Source organism: Gadus macrocephalus, chromosome 3 (assembly GCF_031168955.1).
Source record: "Gadus macrocephalus chromosome 3, ASM3116895v1".
NCBI lineage: Eukaryota > Metazoa > Chordata > Actinopteri > Gadiformes > Gadidae > Gadus > Gadus macrocephalus.
Genome location: NC_082384.1, coordinates 12,259,676 through 12,280,423, shown reverse-complemented (window position 1 = coordinate 12,280,423; position 20,748 = coordinate 12,259,676). Strand labels below are relative to the sequence as shown.

At 42.8% G+C, this 20,748-nt stretch overlaps 1 protein-coding gene across 1 annotated transcript; it reads right to left on the bottom strand.

Moving 5' to 3' along the window:
* Nucleotides 1-1,828: 1,828 nt before the first annotated feature.
* LOC132453732 (uncharacterized) lies at nucleotides 1,829-18,315 on the bottom strand. Its single transcript, XM_060046677.1, has 3 exons — nucleotides 17,946-18,315; nucleotides 15,749-17,735; nucleotides 1,829-1,842 (listed from the first exon to the last, which is right to left on the bottom strand). The coding sequence occupies exons 2-3, from the start codon at nucleotides 17,058-17,060 to the stop codon at nucleotides 1,829-1,831; spliced, it is 1,326 nt and encodes a 441-aa protein (XP_059902660.1). The 5' UTR covers nucleotides 17,061-17,735; nucleotides 17,946-18,315.
* Between the last annotated feature and the right edge of the window lie 2,433 nt (nucleotides 18,316-20,748).

The following is a 20,748-nucleotide window of genomic DNA, read 5'->3' as shown; positions in this document are numbered from 1 at the left end:
TTCCAGTCAATGACCGGTAATTATCAGGCAAACGCAAACTCTGGTATGTTCAAATCTGCACACACACAGGCACACACACACTGTGTAGTATACAAATATTGAGATATATTTTGCACTAACAAATCAAGTTCAGACACACTTCGGTTTTCCTAAACCAGAACTTGGGTAATCATTTTTTAATGACAATCATCATAATAAAATAAACATGATCATTGGTTGCCATGACATGGTTTATCTCAATCTTCCAATACAAAACAGTAAAAAGAAAGAATGAGTTTTCAGTATATGGAAATAACAAGCCTCCCTCTGCCAGCTTGTAATTGATATGCAAGCTAAGACATGGGCTTCGTCCGCAACCATTACTATACAATACTATAAACCAGCTTTCATAAAAAAAACGTTATAAAAAGCTTATAGGACTATGTGCAAATGTCTTCCAATATCAACCTTTCCTTGTTTGTTCGCAGTATCATTCAAATATTTTTGAGAAAAAAACTAATTAATAGACAGTGACAAAAGCAAACTGAGATGTGCTACTCTTGCTGCACTAGCAAGACGTTGATGATTTGGGGGAAAGGATGATGATGCTAGGCCTTTGCAGTTTTATTTACTATATATATATATATAGTATATATATATATATATATATATCATATATATATATATATATATATATATATATAGTATATACATATATATATATATATATATATATATATATATATATATATATATATATATATATATATATATAGTATATACATATATATATATATCGTGTATATATATAGTGTATATATATAATTTTGTTTCACAAACATTAAACAATTACAGGGTGTGATTGCATTGTCACATAGCTTTTAGTCACATCTCATTACATGATGCCATGTTGTCTTTATTTACAGTGCAGGGTTGTGTCCAGGGGTGGCACGGTTAACCCTTAAACTATGATTGACTATCTGCCCAGGCAGAGGTGGGACCAAGTTTGACAAGGACTTAAGCTGTAGGATCCTTGGTTTATATATGCACACGGGCGGAAAAACCATGAGAGCAGAAAATTAGATAGTTTCACACCTTAGATAAAAAGTCCTAGGAATTCCGGTTTTAATCGTTACGATCTTCCCCTGACAACCGGAAACCGGTTGCGGTCACGCCAGGGACCATGGATGCCATGGATCACTGCACATTCGTTTTAGTATCTGCAAGCTACTGCATACATATAGTACTAGTAATTCCGTTGTGGAGAGGAGAGGTAAGTCAGTGTAACTTAGCCTAGTTAAGCCCAACACTGTAGATAGGTCAAACATTGGATATAAGCTGTTGGCCTGCAAGTTTCTTACTGTGTCAAGAGTGTTTTGCATCCCACATTTGGCTGTGAATGTTATCATCCATGCTTTAGGGAACGCTTTGAACGTCTAGCTGAATCTGCTCAATGTGCCACAGTTTTGGGCAGCACTGATGCTGTAATAAGAATTAATTAAAAATCGAATTGTTTTATTCTGTACCGATGCAAGCAGTGGCTGATCCCCAGTGTCAGTTTCTGAATTTATTTGTTGGCTACCAAGGCTCCATGATTCCAGAATTATTCCAAATGGTGGACATCCCTCTATGGCACGGTCAATCACACTCAACACCTTACAGGGAGCCAGTGAGGAGTACAGTTGCAGCAAGGTTCCACATGCACCAGCCAAAGGCCTGTTCTATGACCGAAATGGCATTTGACATTATGAAGACCAAGAGGCAATCTATATTTTCAAGGCTCTGGAAGTGCACCCTGTTTCTGCAGTGAAGGTCATGGCTGGTTGTGCCATTTCGCACAATTTCTGCCTCAGATGGAGCACACTTGGGCCATTCAAATAAGCACAGGGGTGTGATTATACTTACACATAACTCTCAGGTGAATACATTTTGCAACATCGTCCACGTGTGGCACCACATCAACAAGCGGTGCACCACATCATCACATCGAAATATGTGCCTTAATAGCGTAATGCATATACATAAAATTCCCAATATATGGAGGATTATGTATAATATATACCATACATATAGCGTGTAATTAGTGATCATGGACACAGCCAAGGTCACCAAATATATAAGGTAAGCTGGGTTTTTCAAGGAAAATGTATCAACGAGTCAAGTATTAAACTTGTTTTTTTTGTTTTTTTTTGACAAGGAGGAGAGAAAAATTTAGAAACTCGAACCCAAAAAAAAACCCTCCCTCTCAAATGGACAGTACCCTGCACATGTTGCTGCGTGGCACCCATCACCAATCCATAACACTTAATTTGGCTTTTGACAGCTTACATCAGCATCAGGTTGCTGATGTAAGCAGTAGACAACGTTATAATTTGCCAGATCGATCAAAGTCCTACAGTTGGTTTGCATACAATCAAACGGTGTAAGCTTGTACATCTTAACATAGCGGTAAAACTGGAAACGACCCCACCCTCAGGCCAGATAGATACCCCAAACCATTCAGGGATGACATGTCCTGATTGGTCAGAAGTAAGTCAGGAGCGGTCTTAAATCTAAATTTAAATTCATACAGAGGCAAGCAGTTACCTCAAAGCAGATATTCTTAGTGCTTTTGTAGTACTAAAAAAATCCCAAATAATAATATCTCTTAGATCTAACTACAGGACCTTTACAGGAATACAGGACCAACTAAACATGATTTTGTTGTTTGTTTCACAAGCAGTCTATTAGGGATATGTTGGATATACAAGTATACAAGAGTTAAGTTCATGATAGAAGACGATAAAGAAAAGTCCTAGCCCCGAAGGCAGACCTTGGGATGGTGGTCATTGTTGCTCACCTGTTGGAGTAGTGGATAGTCCATGTATCCATAACCATCAAGAGGCTTTGATAGTTTGATTGAACCTTTTGACTGGCAGACCAGTAGGGCTCTAACGATACACCAACTCACGATTCGGTTTATATCACTATTTTTTACCCACGGTTCAATACATCCCACGATTTTTTAAAAACAATTTATTTAAACAACACTTATATAACAATTCACTTAATGTAACATTTAATAGCAAACAATTTGCAACGCTGTGATGTGAACAGATTTGAACAGAAAGAATAATATTAAAGCATAGCAAAATTAATAGCAGAATTACTTTACTATAACAAAATAATTCTGTTGAGAAATAAATGGAATTTAACTCCATTGAGGAAAGGATTAAATTGTAATAGTTTGGTAGCACTAACCAGCGTTTTCCAGACATTTTGATGATATGCCGGTCAAATATCCTATTATCGCTTCTTATTAGGCCATGTAACTTAATAATGACATAATCAGGCCGTACAGAATGCAACATGTTTAATAGCCTTACTTTCAAATAGATGGGACGCTGGATTCGCAATAACGAGGCATAGTGTTACGAGTAGCGTATGTGTGTGCACGAGAATGGCAGTGTGTGTCTCTGAGTCATGTCAGGGAGTGAGTGGACGAGCTAGGAGAGCGAGTGTGTCAGTCTAGTGAAGAAACGAATGAGTCAGGTTGTTAGTGCGAATAAAGTACCCAGCCTGTCAAGAATCAGTGTCCGCTTCCTTCCGACCTATAAGCAGACTAGGGCTGGGATAAACGATTATTTTTCAAACGGTTAATCTAGCGATTATTTTTTCGATGCATCGATTCATCTAACGATTAATTTTTTCAGTTCGATTCGATTTCGATTCAATTTGATTATCGATTATCTCCCCATTAATTGACTAATAGCAATTTATGCATGTTGATTTACATATCTGAATGAAAAAAACATGAATTTCTTAACATTGCATTTGCAATGCATGTTTATTGCCTTAAAATTCCATAATAAAAGTGCAAAGGAATGCATTCTTAGAAGGTAGCATTCAATAAAACCTTGAAGCCTTGAAAACACAAAGGCCTTCCGTCCTTCCTGAACCAACAGAATTGAACATTTATGAAAACACAGGCCTAGCTTACTGGAAAAAAAAGTGCATATTTTAATTCCTTATTCAAATAAAAATAACAAAGTATAGAATTTTTCAAAATTCGAAAATACAATTCTAGTAAGAGTGTACAAGAGCAAAATAATGCATTCTGATGTCTAGCATTCAATATAAAAATAAAAAGGTCAACCGGGCGGCCACCCTTTCTCAGAGCTATTGAAAGAATACAGTAACTTTTGTAAACTTGGGGGCTTTAAGCTAATATAAAAAAATTGCTTATTTTTTTTAATCCCTACATGGTTTAGGCCCAAAATATTTAACTGATATGCTTCCACTACATCAGCCTTCTAGACCACTAAGATCCTCTGAGACCAATCTGTGAATTATCCCCAGAGTAAACACAAAACATGGGAAAGCAGGATTTAGTTACTATGCAACAAATAGCTGGAATAAACTCCCAGAGGATTTAAGACTTGCCCCAACTCTGAGCACCTTTAGAACAAGACTGATGACTTTTATGTTTGCTATAGCTTTCTGCTAAATCTTAAATACATAGCACTTTCTAAAAAGCTTTTTTAACTTTGCCTTTATTTTCTATTTTAATACTAAAATGCCTTTTTAACTTTCTATTTTACCCATTTCTTTGCATATGTTTTCTTTTACTTATCTATTATTTTATTGTATGACAATGTTTATATGTGAAGCACATTGAGTCTGCCTTGTGTATGAAAAGTGCTAGATAAATAAAGTTGCCTTGCCTTGCCTTTTCCAACAAAAAATAAATAAAAAATATTCAGAATTCAACATTTATGTTTTTTATGAACTTATAAACATAGGCCTAGCTTACTGAAAAAAAGCATCTTCATTCATGCAAATAACGTGTGTGTGTGTGTGTGTGTGTGTGTGTGTGTGTGTGTGTGTGTGTCATTCAAGACAAAATACAGTCTTATATTGGAGTGGAGGAATGTAAGCATTTCCACATGCTCAGGAGTCAGGCTTGCCCTTTTTTTTTTTTAGAAACAATGATCTCAGCAACTGAGAAAAGCCTGCCAGCAGGGCGGGGAACCTTATGGCATTATCCTTCCACCATGTAAGGGGGTTATCATCCCTTGGGATTCTTCGTCTTCCCCCTCAGAATCTGAGCCCAACAAAGCGTCCAACAAAGAGCAGGACCTCTTCTTTGGTGGGGAGCTTGCTGAGGCTTCCTCCCTCACAGCTGCTGTCACACTAAATTTGTACCGGCTGCCAAATTTGTACCGGGCGCGTCATCAAAACGTAATCCATTCCAAACCTGCCCGGCAACAGATGATCGCGTCGTCCGTTGCCTGGCAACGGATGATCGCGTCGAATGACGTGAAAGGTTCACGAACATTCGCGAACCTTCTATCTAGCGATCAGTTATCTGTATTCTCCCATAAAGACTCGATCACTGATAAGTATGAACAGGATTTATTTAAATAACGACATGGGAATATTTTGCATGGTAAATCTTTGGCATGAGCCCCGTCACTGATCCAGGGTGACGTGCGGACTCGGCGTATCCTGCCAGGATTAGCAGGGGCGGAGCCTTCCCCTGGACAAGTAGACTGAGGCCGACCTGGTGGTGGTGGGGTGGATGGAGGTGCGTCAAACGAAGACCTGAGCAGCAAAGGCATATGTTAGACTACTCTTTATAGAGCAGGTGTAGGCAGGTGATTGGTAGCTGGTGATTGGTGATTGGCGGCCAGCCGCGCGTGATTTGAGTCCTCCTGGTAGAACTACAAGCAAGCTTAACATTTCTCCCATAAAGACTCGATCACTGATAAGTATGAACAGGATTTATTTAAATAACGACATGGGAATATTTTGCATGGTAAATCTTTGGCATGAGCCCCGTCACTGATCCAGGGTGACGTGCGGACTCGGCGTATCCTGCCAGGACTAGCAGGGGCGGAGCCTTCCCCAAAAGAGAGGACGTAGGCCTACGCCGGAAATAGGTGATAACTCGGCATGTCCTGCCGGGACTGGCAGGGGCGGAGCCGACCCCATAAATAGAATAGCGAAAAGGGGGTAATGAGACCATACATACCTGCGTAGAAGAAGTGGACAAGGATCTATACTGCTTCTGGAAGATAAAAGGCATACCCAATATACGACATATTAAGAGTCAATCATACATACCGTAAAACGATAAGCTTAAAACCGTCAGCGAGATCGATGAATCACGTAAAAGCAGTCGACATGAAATACCTCAACGAGATCAATTAAAATTTAGAGCACTCTGCAGCTGTTACGCAGCGAGCCACGAGTGCTTTCGTGCCGTACCAACTGCCGTGGTCGATTCACTCTCCGGGGTCGCTGCGTGACCTGAGTGCTTTCGCGTTGAACCACCGACGTGGTCAACGAAATCACGAGTGCCCTTGATGTGCCACCGACGTGGTCACGCACTCACCGGTGTTGCTGCAGCAAATATTGTGTACTTCCGTGTTGAACACCGACGTGTTCAATGAACTCCGAGTGCCCTGCACTTGAGTGTTTGATATTATGCCACCGACGTGGTAATTAAATTTGCATGTGCCCGAGTTGTGCCCACCGACGTGGTCAACGCACTACCAGGGTTGCTGCAGCGAACGTGGAGTTCTGTGTTGTACCGCACCGACGTGCGCAACGAACTCACGAGTGCTTGAGTTGTTCCCACCGACGTGGGCAACGCACTCACCGGGGTTGCTGCAACGAACTAGAGTTCTGAGTTGTACCGCACCGACGTGCGCAACGAACTCACGAGTGCTTGAGTTGTTCCCACCGACGTGAGCAACGCACTCACCGGGGTTACTGCAGTCAAACCATGAGTATTAGATAACGTGCCACCGACGTGGTCATACTCACGAGTGCCCGAGTTGTTACCACCGACGTGGTCAACGCACTCACCGGGGTTGCCGCTGCAACCTTGAGTTTTATTTTCCTATGTACGCCACTGACGTGACAGCGAACTCAAGAGTGTTTTCTAGATGATCCACCGACGTGGTCACACTCGCCGGGGTTGCTGCAGGTTAACCTGAGTTATGAAACCGAATTTTGCTTTATGAATTTAGTACCTGATAACCACCACCGCCGGTAGTTGCAAATAGTGTTGCTTTTGGCAATGAAAATTATGACTAAGTCGTCATCAACAAACCTTTATCGCGTGAGAAAAACGAGACTGGACGCAACGTGGATGCTGGGCATGTGACAATAGCAGTGATTAAATGCATAGTACAATATAGTTGGCGAATAAACCAAGACTAAAAAGTGTTTTACGAAAATAAGACTGCTAAAATGTCTCTTCATTTTCGTTGACCTAAACTAGGCAATAAAGACTTATAACGTTATTTTGTTCGACTGGAACTTCAACTGTTCCAGACATAACATCAATTTTCAACCATTTACCTTATTTAACAAAACTACGCACTTGTAACTTCGATAATATCTAAATGGAATTACGATAACACTGGAAAGAGTATGAATGTAACTAAAACTAAAAAAAAATAAAATGACAGCTTGACACAAGACTAGACCTACACTAGAAAGGAAACAGGCCACCAAAAACAGCTATGGTTGCAAACGTGTAAAACCTGTCTTAACCGACGTTAGAGAGCATCGTGTGCGCTTGAAGAAAGAACCTTGAATTCGACCGGATGTAGGACGTCGAGTTCTGTGTTGTACCGCACAGACGTGTGCAACAAACTCACGACTAGTGCCTGAGTTGTGCCCCAGTTGTGCGTTGACGTGGTCAACGCACTCACCGGGGTTACTGCAGTCAACCATGAGTAATAGATAACGTGCCGCCGACGTGGTCATAGTCACGAGTGCCCGAGTTGTTACCGCTGCGCTTTGGTCAACGCACTCACCGGGGTCGCCGCAGCGAACCTTGAGTTTTATTTTTTCCATGATATGCCACCAACGTGACACTAAACTCAGAGTGTTTTCTAGATGATCCACCGACGTGGTCGAACTTGCCGGGGTTGCTGCAGGTTAACCTTGAGTTATATAGCCGAATTTTGCTTTATGAGTTTAGTACCTGATAACCACCACCACCAGTAGTTGCAAATAGTGTTGCTTTTGACACCGAAAATTATGACTAAATGTCGTCATCGACAAACCTTTATCGCGTGAGGAAAACAATGCTGGTCATGTGACAATAACTATAATTAAATGCGTAGTGCGATGTTGTTGGCGAATACAAACGAGACTGAAAGTGTTTTACAAAATAAGACTGCTAAAATGTCTTCATTTCCGTTGACCTAAACTAGGCGATAAACTGTAATAACGTTTTGTCCAAACGGAACTTCAACTGTTTAAGACATAACAACATCAATTTTCGACCGTTTACCTTATTTAACAAATCTACGCACTTGTATCTTTGATAATACCTAAACGGAATTTCAATATGTTGCATATTCTTGAAGAAAGTTGTCCAATCCCGGGATGCTTTTAACTGACTTCATTTATTATAAAGTCGGCATGTTTCGGTATGGTAACTGAAGCTTAACGGAGGGAATTGTATCTAACGCGTGTGAGAGGAAAATACCGTGATCTACTTCGAGCCCCCGGGCTTGGGCCCGGGGTGGCTCTCTGCCGTCTACCTATTGATCTCTGGCCTCTCGAGTTCGAAACCACCCGCTAGAGAGGACGTCAAGTGGGCGTGGCCTAGTGGGCGTGGCCGGGGTGACGTAAAGGCTTCGGCTCCTTCTGTGGTGGAGCCGCCTTCAATAAGGTCTTGCTCCCCTTGTGGCTATGTGAGGGAAATGCAGCTCCTTAAAATACTTATCACATATCACTAGAAAGAGTATGAACGTGTCTAAACTAATAAAAACAAAAGTGACACCTTGACACAAAGACTAAAACTAGAATGGAAACAGGCCGCCAAAAACAGCTGTAGTAGCAAACGTGATAAACCTGCCTTAACCGACGTTAGCGCGTGTGCGCTTGAAGGAAGAACCATGAATTCGACCGGATGTAGGATTCGTAAGCTGTGGAAGACCGCCTTCCCAGCCGTTTGATAGACGCGACCGGCAACCCTTGTTCAGCGGCTGTGGTTGCCGCTCCAATCCGGAAGGAGTGGCCAATGTAGGGGGGAGATGGTGGGCCGCACCCTTCTACCACCGTCGCGAGATTGACTCTGAACCACCCTTTAGTCATTGGCAGGCCGCAAATAAACAGGTGATTCGGGGACGTGCGTTGCCGAAGCTTGAGATAAAGGAACATGGAAGCGTAAGGACAGAGAGTTGTTGATTCTTGAAATGATAATAGTAACAGCTGCTCCTAGGCTATCGCTTTTAGATGAAAAAATGCCTTGCAGAGAAGGTGACATCAGCGAAAGTCAGGCCCCGTGTAGGGGAAAAAGTCTGAGTAGGAGACGTGTACGCATAAACCCAACGCATAAACCCAAGAACGCATGAACCCGTAGAACGCATGACCCGTAGAACACATGAAGCCGTAGAACACATGAACCCGTAGAACGCTGTGAGAAACACTGACTCGAGTAATATGTTAAAATAAGGATGAAAACTCCCAGAGAGAGCACACTAATCTATTAAAAATATCGAGTGAGTTGGAGTGGCCAACACACATAAATAATTGTAATACACCAAAATTGTTAACTGACATACATGGCTAAACAAGCAAATGAAAAATGAAATACCCCGTGTAGGGGAAACGTCTGAGTAGGAGACGTGGACGCATGAACGCATGAACCCGAGAACGCATGAACCCGTAGAACTGTGAGAAAACACCGTCTCGAGTAATATGTTAAAATAAGGATGAAATCTCCCAGCTCTGAGAGAGTACACTAATCTTTTTGAAATATCGAGCGAGTTGGAGTGGCCTACACGCGTAAATAATTGTAATAGGCCTACACCAACATTATTAACCGTCATACGTAGCTAAACGAGCAAATGAAAAATTAAATACCAACGCGACTGAAGCTATTAACAATAAGACTATAAATAATCATATAAAATGATACCATAATGTACCTGTTCTTTGTCTTTGGATCTTTTGAATAAATTGAACGATATGTGAATCGCATTGCGAGCAGAGGAACGTGAGAGTTAGTGAGCAGCAGCTGAACCAATCTAAAAGGCCCTTCGTCAATAAAAACCTTTTAGTAATAATCAGTTACCACAGTGCCTAAAACCCATCAACTTCATTCATGTTAAAGTGAAGGGAAAAACCTCAGACACAAGGAGTTAACCAAACAGTGCACGGTATAAAGATAATTATGAACCTTTGATTGCGAACGTAGAGTTCTGCGTTGTACCACACCGACGTGTGCAACGAACTCAACGAATTCAACCGGATGTAAAATCCGTATGCTGTGGAAGAAGACCACCTTCCCAGCCGTTTTGACGCTGCTTTGTTATCGCAAAACATGGTTATACGTTAACGCCGCCATGCTTTGCCCCACAGAACGCTAGCTGCTGCGATAGGGTAAAGCTCGAACAGCGCAGACGACTCTGACCCGAGGGCGAACATACCAGCTTCGACTGGCCATCCCGCAGCAAACCATTGCCCTTGGAAGAAACCCCCTAACCCAACCGAGGGAGCCGCATCCTGAAGCTGGACTGGTAGAGCTGTGAGAGAAAATACGCTGCGGGGGCTAACGCGGGGACTGCAGTAGCCATGGTAGCAGGGCACGTGCAAGGTGCGTAGCCTGTGAAGGCGGAGGAAGCCGAGCCTGATGGTTGCTGGAAGTAGAAAGGCGCCGTGGCGACCGACGACAGCGGGTTGGGGGCCTGGACCCGTCCGGGAGTTCCGCATGGCGTTTCGACGGCGTCCATCCTGGCGCCAATGCTTTGCACCAACTCGGCGAGGGTTTGTAGAACCGGGCGGATGTCCGTGTTGGGAACTTGTTGGTGGTGTTGTTGAGGATACCGGGGACCGAAAAGAACGGCTTTCTGCGCTCGCTTGCCGGGACCAGAAGTAGTAGGCCGACCAGCACGAATCCGAAGTTATGACCTCTTGGTGTGTATTAACCGACGTAGCAACTAAGCGACGAGATATGCGAGATAATCAGAAGCACAGTAAAGCAGCAGCATGCGTCAAACGAAGACCTGAGCAGCAAAGGCATATGTTAGACTACTCTTTATAGAGCAGGTGTAGGCAGGTGATTGGTAGCTGGTGATTGGTGATTGGCGGCCAGCCGCGCGTGATTTGAGTCCTCCTGGTAGAACTACCAGCAAGCTTAACATTTGTGCTATTTCGTCCTTGACCTGCTTTAAACACTCAGTTTACTTGCTAAATTTGATTAAACAATGAAATACAATACAAATATAAAGTAAAAAAAAGTGTTATCTAGCGATCCGTTTTCTGTACTATGTTATTTCGTCTTTGGCAACATGAAAACCTGCCCGGCAACGGACGACGCTATCATCTGTTGCAGGCAGGTTTGGAATGGATTACGTATGGATGACGCGCCCGGTACAAATTTTGTGTGACACTGCCTGTAACAATTTCTGCTTCCTTCTGATATCAAGAGCAACAGTCTGTATTTGCACTTACAGTTTGAGTGCATCATCTGCTGGAAGGAACTTCAATTTCGGGGATCAAGTGCAGCAGCAATGAGAGACACATTTTTCCCACCCTCTTTAAATACAAACACCTGCCACCTTGACAATATCCCCTCTTCTGCTTTGGTCTGGAAAAAGGTCATGGCAGCAGAATCAAATGATTTTTTTCGGGTGGATTTCAGGAGACCCTTCAGCAGGGGGGGGTGGGACAGAGGCTGTGACATAAGATTGACCACTAAGGAACACCGTGGCTTGCTCATAGGGCTTGAGCACATCTTCCAGTTCTTCCAGAAGAGTCCATTGATCGTTTTTCAGATCAAGATAGTGCTTTCCGCGCTGTGTGATTTCTGGATCTGATAGCGTCGCAACCACTGGCCATCGCTGCTCTAAAACACGTTCAATCATGTAGTATGAACTGTTCCAACGAACTGCTACATCCTGTATCAGTTTTTGTTTAAGCTTCAGCTTAGTGGTAGCTGGCCCACTTTTCTTTATGTGTTTTACAAGGCACTGTGTAGCTGAGAGTGCCTTGTCAATCTCAGGGTTCTTCATTGCATTGTTGACTACCAGTTGAAGTGTATGCCCAGCGCACCGATGGGATTCCACCTCAAATCTCTCTTCCAAGATTCTGAGAACTGCCACAATGTTACTTGCATTGTCATGGACAATTTTTCTGCCAAATTCTCCAGCCATTAGGCAATGTTTTCTGCTGTGTGGCGTTCTTCAACTGGCAGTGTTATCAAATTGAAGGAGACAAGCTCCCAATTGTCATCAATGAAATGACAAGTTACCCCTAAGTAGGCTTCTGTCACCGGACTGGTCCAGGCATCAGTGCTAAGGGAGATTTTGGATGTGGCCATTTTAAGTTTGTTTTTAAGTTTCATACTTATTCTCGATCAGAGTAGTGAAATGGCGCCTAGAAGGCAGAGTGTAACCTGCTTCAAAGGTGGTCAGCATTTCTTTAAATCCCTCGCCCTCAACCACAGAAATCGGCCTCATGTCTTAACAAATCATTGATAAGACGCTCTCAGTAAGTATGGCAGCCTCCTGGGGGGTGCAGGTGGTTGTATTTTTCTTGCGAAAGTAATTTTCCACACTATTCTTCTTATCCCTGAAAACATAAATTACACACACACATTAAAATAAATATAATAAACCAACAACAAAGAAACACAATATACGATTGTTCTATGTATCCACCTCAGCAGAGGCTATGCCCTATGATTAATATCAAGAAGTAGGCTAATCAAATCCTATTTTTGTAACATAAACGTCACTTGCGTCATGGCATGACAGTGAACAGTTACTATTACGGGCGCCAATATTTCGTTTAAAACCGGAATAGCACTAGTCCTGGCATCTAACTGTGCTCACTGACATGCCATGACTTGCTTAAGCGTTGTAATTTCACACGTTGAATACACGACTATATTACATGTAGTAATTAATTACACACAGTGGCGGCTGGTGGTGATTTTGGGTGGGTGGGCTAACGAATGCATTACATTTATCAATACTTCACAGGGCTCCAGACGCCATGAGGTCACCTTTATATCTCTTTTCATAACTTTCATATAATAATGTGAGTGATTTTTAATCAAGAATAAGGTGTAGAGAAAGGCATGTCTTTATTTGAAGCACAATTATAAATAAAAATAAGGTGTTTAAAGTGCTTCACTGAGCTGAAATTGAACATTTCGAACTAAACCATTAAGCAAAATAAAACTTTTTGTGCTTAAAGTATTACACAATTAAAATGTTGACCGGTCTCCCTTTGGGCAAAATGCGGCTGTAGACGATCACACACTCTTTGGTAGAGACGTCTGTGTCGCCGTCAATCATGAAGGACATGCAGGCCTATGTGGCGTTTCCGATGTCCGCAACTGTCTTTTGCCTTAAGGTGTCGCCTATTACTGCAATGAATTGTGCACATGCCATCTCATTGCTATACGTCGGGTTGACGTTTAATCCATTCTTCTTCATGAGAATAATTTCGGATTTAAATTTGGTGCAACTCCTCTTTGGCAATGTTGTATGCAACATTAATGTAGCAGTTAATTAGTTAACACTTGCCACTGAGAACAAAGGGAGCTATGAAGCCGAGAGGGTCGTAAAGAGATGCAACAATTGACAAAATACTACGGCGGGTTAGTGGCTGGTCCTTTGTGACCACGTTGAAGCCGAAGGTGTCATTCTCAATTGACCACTGGATGCCAAGTACATGTCCATCTGGTGTCATGTCAGGTTTAAGGTTGAGAGGACCAGTGGTTGTTGCCCTTTCTGAAGGGTCTATACATGAGAGCACGTCACTTGAGTTGAACTTTTGGGCCTCTTCAACTGATGAAACACTGGTCAAACCATCATCCACATAGAAGTTCTTTTCTATAAAGGCTGATGCTTCAGGGTAATCAACTTTGTGTTGCTGTGCCAGATACTTAAGGGGCGAAGTTTGCGCATCCTGGGGAGGAGCCAGCGCCAAAGAGGTGGACTGCCATCCTATACTCTTTGGGTTCCCTATCCAACTGACCACCCTCCCACCATAGGAACCTTAAGTAGTTGCGGAATTCAGGTGAGACAGAGAATTGATGGAACATCTTTTGAATGTCACAGGTCACGGCCACTGCTTCCTTTCTTAAACGACAGAGTACTCCCACCAAGGAGTTGGTTAAATCAGGACCTGTCAGTAGAGTGTCGTCAAGGGAGATGCCACGGAACTTAGCTGAACAGTCAAAAACAACTCTGAGTCTGTCTGGCTTTCTAGGGTGGTACACCCCATGGTGCGGGATGCACCATAAGATATCTCCCTCAGAAGCTACAGGGGCTGGTTCAGCGTCACCTTTGCTGATGGTTTCTTCCATAAAGGCTTTGTAGTGATCAAAGCACTGCGTGTGGGTCTTTAACTTCTCCTCGAGGTCTGTTGTTATTTGGTAGCGCAGGGGGATGGTTGTCTTTGAGAGGATGGGTCATCTCATAGTGTCCATCGTCTCTTTGCCTTATTGCGCCACAAAGGAGTCGTACAAAGCGAACATCATCTTGAGACACAAACCTGTCCTCATAGCTCCTTTCACTGACATCTGACTCCAAGGCCTTGAGCACATCGGCGACTGGTGGCATTGGCATTTCTTTAACTGCAACTCTGTGCACAAAGCGTTGGCCGTCTCGTCTGTCGAGGTGTGGGTTGGCTGACCCTATGATGCTCCAGCCGAGGGCGGTTCTTTGGGCAAAGGGTTCAGTTTCGGTACCTGTAATGACCTCTGAAGGAGCTAGTGCAGATGGGCAGTCGTAGCCGATTAATAGTCCCACTTCACAGTGTTGCAGTGGCTGTAGCTTGTTTGCTAGGCGTTTGAGGTGAGGCCACTGAAGTGCTGTTTCCCTTGTAGGGATGTGAGATTTATCGACTGGGATGAAATCCCGAGTGTAGGCTTGCTTTAGCTGCACATAGGTCTCGGAGTTAAATTCACGAACACGTAAGCCGCATGTAGCCTAACTTGCTATAACTGTGTCCACAGATGTCATCGTACTGAGCTTGAGTTGGATCGGTTGAGTGCTCATGTTAAGTTCAGACACTAGATCTTCTAAGATAAAAGTCGTGTCACTTTGTGTGTCGAGAAGCGCATACGTTAGGATTTCCTTTTGGGGGTCTGTTGCAGCGGACACAAGGACAGGGACAATGCTAGATGTGGCGGAACTATACCTTGTCAGTGCATGTGCCATAACCTTACGAACTTCCTTGGTTGCGCCATCTCCTGAGGCTGCTAAGCTGCTCCTTGAGTTTCCTACAGGCACTTGGTCTCTTTCTATGTGTACACAGGTTGGATGACGTCGGCTACATATGTTACATGTGTGACGTCCTTTGCAGTCTTTACTTACGTGACCTTTCCTTAGGCATCCAAAACAAAGACGATTTTCCTGAATGAAAGCCTTCTTTTCATCAGCAGTTCTTGCTGCAAAGGTTGGGCACTTAACAATACCATGACTTTCATCTTCACAGACTGAACAAGGTGGCCTTGGATGTGAGGCTGAGGTTTCTGGTGGGCCAGAGATGAAGGACTTTGTTTGAGCTTGTGTGTTTAGGGCTTTTGCTCTCTTGGGAAATCTCTCGTCTTCAAATTTGTTGTTCATCAGGAAGGGGGAGGCAATGGGGTTGCAAGCTATTCTGGCTTCCTTCTGCATGAACTCTGTGAAACGAGCAAAGGTTGGATACTCTTGAGATTTGTCTAACTCGTTCACTACAATGCGACTCCATCTATGTGCCATGGACTCAGGCAGCTTTTTGAGGAGCTTATGATTTTCTTCACAATCGTTGAGGGTGGCTAAGCCTTTAACGTGGGGAGTGGCTTCGGCGCAACTTTGCAGAAAATTTGCAGCTACCTTTGGCCATTTTGTGAGTTTGTCCCTAAAAGCCCTTTGGATGATGAATGGATTTCCGTATCTGTCCTGTAGCACGTTCCAAATGCCCTTATATGCGTCTTCAGTGTTTCGGTAGAAGAATCCTTCAACTGCTCTGCGTGCCTCCCCTGCAAGATAACTCTTTAGGTATAGCATTTCTTCACACACAGGGAGGGGCTTCTGGCCGATAAGTGCCATAAAGGATGTCTTCCAATCCAAGTACTCTAAAGGGTCACCGGTAAACGTGGAGGGTTCTGGTACAGGCAGACGATTAAGAATAAGTGAGCTTGCAAGCGCTTGGGTTAGACTCACCTCCTCTTGATTTCTCAACATCTCAGGGGATCTTTGCTGAGATTGAAATGGCAGGGCTCTTGGATTTAGTGGAGTTTGAAGATCAGTATTTAGGTAGTCGGGCAGTATTATGTTGTCGACCTCTTGATTGCAACTTTCAACATTATCAAAGGCATTGTATGCTTTGACTCGTGCTGCTGCTACCTTTACTTCCTTTGACGCTTGTAGCCGTTGTAGCTTTGTTTTCTCCTCCTCTAGTCTTAATTTAACTTCTGCCTCTTTAAGCTTCCATTCACTCTCCAGCTTAATGAGTTTTGTTTGTTGTTCATGTATTTCTTCCATTGCATTGGCCTGTTCTAGCTTAGCTGCAAGATCTGCTTCTGCGTCTGCACGTTTACTAGAAGACCTGGAGGTGGCTTTTGAGTTTGAGCTTTCTGAGGGGGATGAAATTACTGTTTCTGTTTTTCCAAAGACAGACTCATACTCATTCTTATTTAGCGTCATCCTCACTCTTTCCTTTTCCTTACTTTCATTAAATGTCTCATCTATGATCTCTGGACGTTTGTTTATGAGCTCAAACATTTCGTCTGTTAGAGTGCCACATGCATCCATTCTTTGAACAATAACTGGGGTAGTAGTATGGTTGCAGCGAATTGGCTCATAATGTTGTTGCACTATGGCGTGTTTAGCTTTAATGTCTCTTTCGATTGTATCAAGTTCTTCAGGTGAGCAGAGAGCCTTTAATTTTACTCTTGTTTCTCTGGCTAACTGCTTCCACGAGTCATAGGCTTTGTTGAATGCCTTTTCGTTTTTCTTTGCTTCCTGTTCTTGCATCACTAGGCCCTTTTCTGTTAAACTTCGTTCTCGTGAGCTGGACCTCCCCTGATGGTCTTCCGGGGGGCAGTCTGGTTCTTCAGCAGGTGTTAACATTTTGATGGTCTGATATATTAGTTTGCTCCTTGAAGTGTTTTAATGTCTGGACTTAAATTTGGATGAGTGGTGGCTTTAACTTTACGCAAGTACTACTAAATAACACTCAAACTTAGACATTTACACCTTATGAACACCTCAAGATTAGCAAAACAATATGCACAAGAAGGGCAAAATGTTATGGACGAAAATACTACTGGTACTTCACAATCAGACCTTTAAAATAATGAGCTTCAACAGTTAGGGTTTCATGAGATAACAATTATTTCGGACTTGATCATGGACATTAAAGCCATCAAATTAACAACATTCAAACCACGCATTTAACCTTTACAATGAACTTGCTTGTTTAACCGTTCTTAAACTCTTAGGTTGCCAGAGTGTGTTTTTAAGTTCTCTTACCACATCACCTTTGATTATGTGTACAGTATCTCTTGATGCAGCTGAGGCGCCTGTGGGAATGTGTGCAGGACATCGGGCGATGTCTTATTTACAGTATTGAAGATGCCCGCACATCGAAGTTGGACGTCCAGATGCAGCGTTGAGGGTCCGTGGAAGAGGATTCGTCGTGGTCGAGTTTCACTGTAGCAGCCCTTGACATCGAGATAACCGGAGAGTCTCTGACGGGTGCAACCTTTTATTGTAGAATTCTTTTGTTGAAATAGCACCGTGAAACTAGAAAAAGTAACACAAAATGGTTGCACTTTTACACAAATATATTAACATCAGTGCAGTACAATTTCCTTGTTCACAAATAAAAGAATGACAGAAAACAAATTTCAGCACAACAAAGAAAACTTAAACGTTTGCATTATTTGCCTCACTTACATAAAGACACCAAAATTAAACATAATCACACTAAAGGCATACAATAAACCAACATACCTCGCTCCGCTTGCCAAGGGTGCAAGACGAGGGTAAATTGAGAGGGAAAAGTTGCATTCACCGGACATTCATGGGTCACCCGTTAGCTTGCTTCATACACTATTTACGGACATAAAACGGCATAGAAATGCGACCGGTGTAAGACACATGAACTATAAAACTTACACACAGAATGTTTCAATATGAACCCAACATTTATGTAACCAAAGTACAGGCTTTAAGACATATTAAACTTACGTTTTCGACGCAACTACGTGCGAAACACGCATCGCCATGAATTAGACTTGCCAACCGTCCCGTAAAAAACGGAATCGTCCCTTATTTGGAAACTAAAAGACGTGTTCCGTAATGAACTGATACGGGACGCACTTTGTCCCATATTTCGGGTCGTGGAAGAATGAGAGCGATTCTTCTCTTCCGTCACTCACTGTGGTGTGGCTATATTGCAGGACAATTCGATCAGGAATGACAGAAACTGGATCTCTCTTTAGTTTTCGTTTATTCTCTCTTTACATCATGACACTGGGTCGCATATCATGAACAATCAACAATCAAACAATTTACAAGGTCCCTATATAACCTTACCCCCCGCTAATCAATTAATTCACGATTGTCTGTGTGTGACATGACGTCACCACTAAGGTGCGCTTGTTTTTAGCACATTTAAAGCTGCAACAGGCTAGACTTGTCAACCGTCCCGTAAAAAAACGGAATCGGCTGTCATGAGTACCGACCAATGGCAGCAGATTTGTGTGGTTGCTAGGACACATTCTTCAGAGTGATTGGCTCTGCTGCTGCCTGAAGCGGCCTCGCCCGGCTTCAGGTAAAAAGTGTACTAAGAACACCAACAAGAATGGCTTCCCACGCCAAAACGATAAAAGGAAAAAGAAAAGCAAAATACCGAAAAGAGTGGGAAAGGGACTTTAAATGGATAGAATTATAGTATTCGAGAAGATGAGTTCAAGGCGAACTGTACAGTATGCAAACGTCAATTTTTGGTCAGCCACGGTGGTCTGACAGACGTAAAACAACATGCTTCCGGTGAGGCACACAAGAAGAACGAGACCCAGAGGAGAAGTCAGGGAGCTCTGACACAGTTCCTTGTACGACAAGCAACTCCGGAGGCTAACATGGTATTTGTGTTGTCAATTCATGCTGCTAAATGTTCAATATAATTAAGTATCAACACTGTGCTATTTTCTTTTTTAATAAGACCAACTGTATCATATTGTGTAATGCAAGTAGATATCATATAATTCATAATATAAAAAAATATTGCATACTGTCTGTTTACAACTTTTACACACCTCAAACAGCTCATGCATGTATAACAGTGGTTCTCAACCACTTTGACACGCTGTGAAAATCAACCCCATCACGGGGTAGCTTGTCACAGTGCATGGTTGTCTCTATAGTTAATCTATAACCAACCCCTCAGCAGGAAATGTGTTAAAAAAAACGTTTGTAACTTTCTTGTTTTTTAAGCTAGAGAGTAGTGACAAAAAATAAGTTTTAAATAGACTATAAATACAATCTCTAATATCCAAGGCCATTTATATTAGTTTTAAACCATTTAATATAAACCATGATTAACTTACCATGTGTCAACCAACCCCCAAAAAAGTAACTTAACGGGCCCTATCTTGCATCCGGCGCAAGTGACTTAGTCACTGGCGCATGTGTCGTTGCTAGTTTACAACTGGCGCAGAGCGTTCTTTTCCCACCACCGCCACTCGCCGGTAAATTAGGGATTGATCATGCGCCCCAAGGGGCGGTTCGGCGGAAGGAGGAGGCGTGTTCTGGCGCAAACGGTATTTTGCCGTTTCTGAATACCATTGCGCTACTGACCAGGAAATACCTGGTTTAAAGTCAGTGGCGCGTTGTTCAGATGCTATTTTAAGGGCGCATGCATACATGCGCATGCGATGCATACGGATTGCTTGTGCACCTCGCGCATACACTTTGCTTCTCCCATCTACCTAGCCGCACATTCTTGGTAAATTATTTGGGAAAGAACAGCTGATGCAGCGGTAATAAGTTGTACTTTTAAATCAATGCATCTGCAAACACCGTACAGCAAACACATATTTTCTTGACAGAGACATCGTGTAGGCCTACATGCCCATAACTTTTAGGATTGATGAGTATTTGATCGTGAAAAACATTGTTTTACCGCGAGTGAGTGTGTGCTCTGTTTAAACACACACAAACTAAACACGTAACGCATAATACAATCAATGGCAATGTCTATTACCGCGGGGACACATGCATATTAGGATAGCATACAATACTGATAAGAAACAATGTTTATAATGTATTGCGTATATCATTAAATAGAACCACAGTTACCGCATATCATATGTTATATCATACACGTTTTCTTTGCCGAAACTTATTTGAGGACTCTGAAATTTCTGAAGTTGTGGAAGAAAACCCCTTATTCCATGTGTGAATTAGGCCATATTATTTGGCAATAAACTGAGCCATTTGCAGTTTGAAATTCATGTGCATCTGTCTCATCGGAGACTGCAGACGCGCTGTCAAAATATAAATTTGTCCGATTCAAATGCGCTCATGGCTCTTAAAGGGGATGGGAGCTGGCACTCTCATTGGTTTGTTGGACGTTATGCCCAAACCACACCTACGGGTAACTAGGCTGCTTCAGACCAACCCTTTTGACACTTGCGCCGCGACGCAAGTGTCATTTATCCGCCTGTAAAATAGCGATAGTGCCGTAGAACCGCCCACAAAGCTACTTGCGCTTTGCGCTTCCCACTTGCGTTTCAGACCGTTAAAATAGGGC